The 7,158-nt window shown below is 35.3% G+C and overlaps 1 protein-coding gene across 1 annotated transcript; it reads left to right on the forward strand.

Annotated features, from left to right (window-relative positions):
* Positions 1–3,757: 3,757 nt before the first annotated feature.
* On the forward strand, positions 3,758–6,848 carry LOC110774408 (linamarin synthase 2-like). The gene is made up of 2 exons (XM_088254234.1): positions 3,758–4,285; positions 5,690–6,848. The coding sequence occupies exons 1-2, from the start codon at positions 3,772–3,774 to the stop codon at positions 6,616–6,618; spliced, it is 1,443 nt and encodes a 480-aa protein (XP_088110360.1). The 5' UTR covers positions 3,758–3,771; the 3' UTR covers positions 6,619–6,848.
* The last annotated feature ends 310 nt before the right edge of the window (positions 6,849–7,158 follow it).

Consider the following 7,158-nt stretch of genomic DNA (forward strand, 5'->3'; position numbering starts at 1 on the left):
TTACTTGGTGATTTATCAAACACTTTTATCATTCATATTACATTCATTTGCATATGTTTGGTGACTCATACGGTTGAGGGCACCAAGACCGTTGTGGCGGTTTTTCTTCGGTGAGCTTGAATCAATCATGACCAGTATCGGATTCAACATAAGGAGAGTTGGAAGAACTCCAGCGAGCTTGAAGCAATCATGACCAGTATTGCGTTCAACATAAGAAGTGTCGAAAGATCATCCCGTGACAGAAGTTGAGTTACTAAGAAGTCGGTAAACATTATCTAGAATGTGTCTAGGATAAGTGTGTGGGTACTTATTGTAATCATCGTTCTATAGTGGATTTGTTTTGGACTGAGGAGTCCCGTGGATTTTCCTCAGAGGTGGGTTTTACCACGAAAAATACTTTCTATGTTTTTCTCTTCTTTTATGTTCTGAACTATACAAGATTGATACATCGTATATCGTAATACTCTTGACTACTCAAAACGCAGACTTTACGCTTTTGGTGTTTTAAGCCATCCTATAGGTTTTCAATATGATGTAGGGTGAATAGTATTATTGATATTGCTCCGTGGATATTATTTGACGTTGGATGAATATTATTATTCATGGGATTAAACTTGAAATATTTTTGTTATTATTTGTATTACTATTTTGCAGAGTTTGATAATGTTTGAATTGCATTACATATGCATCATAATTATGGCCGTGTGTTGAGTCGGTGTGTGTGTGGGGGGGTTGTTTAAGGTATATCTAAGGGGGTGGGAGAAGACTTTAGATATATCTGAGTTTTAAAAAAAAATTGTGGAATATATTCAGGTGACGGGAGCAGGGCTTGAATTTATTAAGGTGATGGGAGCAGAGCCTCTAATGAAAAGTGAAAGTTGAGAAATTCGTAAACAAAAGAAAGATGGGTTAAGGCAAGGATGGGTACTACTTCATATTTTAGGGTATTCGGAGCCACAGTGGTAAAATGCATGGTATGGGACATGCAAGTTTGTTGCCCTAAGGTATGAATTAGTGGGATTAGAAGGGAGTGAGTTTATGGCATCACTGCATATGCAAATTTATTTATCTTGTCTGATTGCATAATTTATATATCTTGTGTTGTTTGATGCATGACACTTTGATTAACTATGATAGCTGACCTTAAGGGGTTTGACGGTACTTTACTGGGCATTAGAATACTCATACCCTAATAGATTGTGCAGGATTTAAGATGAAGTTTGAGGAAGCGGGTTTCAACTAAGCTGCTAGGCTTTTGTTGTTGATTTGTGTAAGTAGTCAACCGCTTAATAAAAATCTTAGTGTGTATTTAAGTACGAGCTACTGCGACTCTGATTTTGTAATGTTAAGTAAATTTGTTTTATTTGTGGCTCTATTTCTCATCATATCATGGTTGTAGGATTTTATTCTTATGACTATGGTATGACTCACACCATGATTCGGGAATATTCCTTATTTTCAAATCGGATCGTGACGTAACCTAATTAAGGTGATCAATCAAAGGAAGCAAACACATAATATATGATTAATTTAGTGAAAAATAATTTATCAACAACATTTAGAAATTCATAAACTCAAAGCATATCAAAACAAAAGTGTAATCACGTTTAGGGCTTCAACCTAATCCCTAGAAAATAAGAAATAACATTGAAACTAAGAAAATACAAGAAAGAAATAAAATGAAAGAAACTAAAAACAATGAGGAGAAAGAGAATTGCATCTTCAACCCCTTGGATCCTTGCCTCAAGGCTCCTCAAGGTTCTCTCCAATTATCATGTCATTTTTCCCTTTCTTTGTTTGCTCCTTGCTCTCCTCCTTCTTTAAAAATCAGAAATTGCAAAGTGTAGAGAATGATTCTTCCAGCTGCCCCTTAGCTACCAAGAGGTGTGGAAACAATTAGGAGGGGAGATGATACCAAAAGAGGGGTAAAAGAGACCCAAAATAGAATTTCAGAGTTAGTATCAATGCTGGATCGGTTTGTGAGGTAATACTTTTTCAATGGAGATAAGTTTCATGAAGAGCTTCACCGCATCCGAGTACTAGAACATTCTGATCTAAGGCCAAGAAGTTGACTTACGAAAATGAGAAAAAACATATTTTATATTTAATAATGCACTTTTAGCTCATATTTATTCGAACCAAGGAAAAATCTATAAAAAACACAAAAAGGAAGAAAAAAAACTATAAAGTGTTAAGAACTAACTCAAAACATTGGCTAAATGGCATGATAAATCATGTATAAAAATGAATCCAACAACTGCCGAACCAATTACAATATAACAATTTGGTTCAGTTCGATTTTGACAAAAGTCGAGAAAATGTCATTCCAAACCAAACCAATTTAAGACGATTTTGTTCAATTTGGTTCGACCGGTATGGGCCTAAGCCGAATTCTCTTTCCTTTTGCATTTTTTCAACATTGTTAGCCCACAACCAACAAATTTACAACTTGCTCCATACTTAAATATTTTTTATAGTACGAAACCATCCTAAAGCTCAACATTCCATAAAAACTTCAAATTTCAAAAACTAATTATAATATAGCTCAATTCAAATATCCATATATAGTTATTACCTAATTAGAGTATTAAATATGTAAAATATAATGTAAATAAATAAATATACACATAAATGGTCCGATTTGATTTAGGTCAGTTTACAAAAATTCAAAACCAAACCAAACTAAATCATATATGATCCGATTCGATTTTTAAATCATTTGACATTTTTTTGATCAAAATCAAACCAAACCGATAATTACGATTTAAATCAATCGATTTCATCGGTTCGGCCTAACAAAAATTACAACTAGACTAGCTGAAACAAAAATGGCCTAACATATTTAATAAACCCATTACCCAAATATCACAAAAAGTAGAATAGAAACTCCCAAAAAGGAATTCCAAAATTCCCACATGTATTTGACTAACCCTCTCTGCCAGATTAACCCGCATGTGTTTTTACTAAACCCTCTCTATCTGTTAGGTCTGTACTATTTTACTTTGACTCTTACTTCTGAAGCAATCAAAGTAAGAAATGTCGCTATACATTTTGTGCTTTAATCCTAATAATACCCATTCCCTAATTTGCACTTGTTTGTTTCATCTATTTTAATCAAATCAACAAATAAACAATGCAATTGTTCTTTTGTTCTTTTTTCATCCCCACGTGTTTGTTCCTCTTAGTGCGCACCACAAATTTGAAAATAAGGGCCTCGTTGTATTCGTTTGTTGTTTATGATTCTCAAAATCGCAGGAACGGCCGTATTCTATGTAGCTACAATATTTATATTCTTGGTAAGAAAACGTGCCCTTCAATAACAATGATGTAAAAATTAATTACTCCTCTAATGTGACCGGGGTCATTCATTTCTTGGAAGCTAGCGGCATAGAAAAGAAAATAACACATGAGCTCTTACACGCACTGGTTTCCATTGGTAGGCAGGGGCGGCCCTACAGGGCAAGGTAGGCAACCGCCTACTCCATTGTTTTCCATAAAAAAATAACCTATATCTAATCATACATATTCCTACCCAGCCCGCCCATGTCAGCCCATGTGATGATCTGAAGTATTAGTGAAATGGACAATTTTATTGTTATTGACACATCACTTGTATATTTGTAAACTGTAATTTTTGTTTTCTTTTGACAAAAGTGACTCCAATATCAGAATCAAGTGCCGAAGAGGCAAGGCTTGGCGCATTTTCTATAAATGGCACAAGAGCAAAGTTGGCTTTCACCACACAGGTCTTGCTTATATTGGTAAAGAGAGATGGGTTCAATAGGAGAAGCAACCAAAAAACTACATGCGGTTTGTGTCCCTTACCCAGCTCAAGGCCATGTTAACCCCATGATGCAATTAGCCAAGCTTCTTCACTCAAGGGGCTTCCACATAACCTTTGTTAACACAGAGTTCAACCACAGGCGCCTAATCCGGTCCAAAGGCCCGGACTCCGTCAAGGGCTTGCCCGACTTCCAGTTCGAGACCATACCGGACGGGCTGCCTCCTTCAGATAAGGATGCAACCCAAGATGTTCCAGCCTTATGCGACGCCACCAGGAAAACCTGTCTATGTCCATTCAAAGAGCTGGTCACTAAGATCAACTCCTCATCTCAAGTGCCACAAGTTACTTGTATAGTTGCAGATGGTGTCATGGGATTTGGGAGGCAAGCTGCTCAGGAGTTAGGCATTCCGGAGGTCCAGTTGTGGACTGCCTCTGCTTGTGGCTTCGTGGGTTACTTGCAATACAGTGAGCTCGTCAAGCGAGGCATTGTTCCATTCAAAGGTATACTTCCTTAACTTAATTATTATGGACCCATTTAACCTTTAATCCGTTGCATATTTATTTTAGGCTTATGAACATTTTTAATTATTGTGTTTATATAAATTATCAAGACACACTTGACTTGAGGTTGAATCATTCAATCCCACGATAATATTCCAAGCACGTTTGCTTTTTGCTTTTTCAAAAGACTAATCTTTTAACTTCTTTCAAGATTATATATGTTCTACAATATAAATATTTTTAATCTATATACATTAATTCTTCTACAAGAAAAACATATATAAGGTATTAGTTTATGAGATACATAAACATGTTGAAAATCATTCACTGTTAATTTTGTATGCATGATAACATAGACATAATTCTTTGTTTAATATAACTCCTATTTTGACCACTTACACTCCTTTTTCAGTTATAAAATGGAGTGTAAGTGGACAAAATTGGAGTGGGGAAATCACCACTCTATAAAAATACATATTTTTGTTTTTTCTTTATATAAAGTGATATTGGTAGAGGGGGAATCAAACATAGGAATTAGAATATAGAGTAAATACTCTTAACCACTTCCCAAATACATAATTATTTTGTTCGGAAAGTTAGGTCCAGTTATCCTAACCAAAAAATGACACTGTATTATGCACAAAAGTTAACCCAATCATAAGAAATTTTGTTATAAAATGGGTATGCACTTATTATAATATCACCTGATTAACATCCTGATTATATAAATAAATTTCTCAGAATGAGGAAGTGCGTATTAAACTCGCACCCACGACAAACAGGACAGAATAATAATAATAATAATATTAATATTAATAATAATAATAAACAAGAGAAACCAAACAGGGTGCACTTCTCTCTGTTCTATTAACGGGACAAACAAGACAGATATAGAAAGAAAAAAAACAAGAAAAATCAGCAAAAAGCTAAAACATCATCGTTGTAACCCATGCACAAAAGAGAATCTGAGCATAATGAATAATAAACAACAGAAACCAGACAAAACTACTCCAATTATTGTGGGGGATTTGCATTTTGAACTTGGATGAATTGTAAATGCTCACTCTCGCTACGATCTTTTCAGTTATTGTATAATTTCATCGAAGAATCGATATATTACTAATGACTATTTAGTTTAGTAACATGTTTCGTCGCAGAATAATAAATAAATATGTGTTGCACACATTAATGCCAAAAAAGATATAGTTTATGATCTTTGTATGTACGGAATCTCATTTTGAACAACTTTGAGTTGGAATATATATTTTTAAACACTTTGAACACTTTAAAGTGGAATATTAGCCTATGAGTTTACTGTAATATTTGAGAACAAATATACTCTTGTAATGAGACCATATATAAAGTATGATCACACATATTGTTCACCTTCCATGCATATTTCAGATGAGACTTTCTTGCATGATGGTACACTGGATACACCAATTGATTGGGTCCCAGGCATGAAAAATGCTCGGCTTAGGGACATCCCCAGCTTCATCAGAGTCACAGATGTCAACGACATAATGTTTGATTTCTTGGGATCTGAAGCACGAAACTGTTTGAAGTCTTCTGCAATCATCTTCAACACATATGATGAATTTGAACATGAAGTGTTAGATGTAATATCGACCATGTTCCCTAAGATCTACACCATTGGCCCCCTTAAGTTGCTTGAGAGGCATTTGCCTGAAACCGAAACCAAATTGGTCGAGTCTCTTAGCTCAAACTTATGGAAAGAAGACACAGAATGTTTTAAATGGCTTGATCAGAAGAAACCTAGTTCAGTTGTGTATGTAAATTATGGGAGCATAACTACAATGACAGATCAGCATCTGAAAGAATTCGCATGGGGGCTTGCAAATAGCAAGCACCCATTTTTGTGGATTGTTAGGCCTGATGTGGTAGAGGGAGACTCAGCTGTTTTACCTGATGAATTTTTTGAGGAGATTAAGGATAGGGGTTATATAGCAAGCTGGTGTCTACAGGACCAAGTGCTAGCTCATCCATCTGTTGGAGCTTTTTTAACACACTGTGGCTGGAACTCCACTATTGAAAGTGTATCCGAAGGCGTGCCTGTAATTTGCTGGCCTTTCTTTGCTGAGCAACAAACGAATTGTCGATACGCATGCACTGACTGGGAGATTGGAATGGAGGTGACCCCCGATGTGAAGCGTGACGAAATTGAAGCACTTGTTAAGGAAATGCTGGAAGGGGAAAAGGGGATGAAGATGAGGCAAAAGGCAAAAGAATGGAAGAAAAAAGCTGTAGAAGCTACTGATATTGGAGGATCGTCGTACAATAATTTTGATAGATTGATTAAGTCTCTCCATTAAGGTGGATGACTGCTACAATAATGAGGAACAAATGTGATTCCTTGTCAAGAACTCCCAAATATATATATATGCTTTTATTTGCAAGGGGGTTTTATCTTATTTTCATGTTCAAGTGCTGTAATAATAATGTTTATGTTTTATTTGGACCTCAGTTGTTTCTCTAGTTGTTTGTAGCCCAACTCTGTTACAGTTCCAATCAGACTTGGCTAAGCTTATGAATAAAATTAATATTTCCGTTCTGCCTTCTAGTTTGTTCCAAATGCATATATATGATTGATACTCGAATTACCTGTTGATTATGTATTGGGTCCATCTCTGTTTTAGATTTCGAAGCTTTTCAAAAGCTATGGGTTCGTTTGGTATTCTATTTGAATACAGTTTTTTAAACTTAAAAATAGAATTTGACTCCAAACCCCAAAATCGGTTTTTAGGATTTAAAAACAGTTTGAAGCTGTATATCAAAAAGTTTTCATGTAGAATTTTATGTAGAATTTTGAACACACAACTTTGGTAAATTTTTACAAAAAGAAGGTAGGACAC

Source organism: Prunus avium, chromosome 6, assembly GCF_965620075.1.
Source record: "Prunus avium chromosome 6, drPruAviu1.hap1.1, whole genome shotgun sequence".
NCBI lineage: Eukaryota > Viridiplantae > Streptophyta > Magnoliopsida > Rosales > Rosaceae > Prunus > Prunus avium.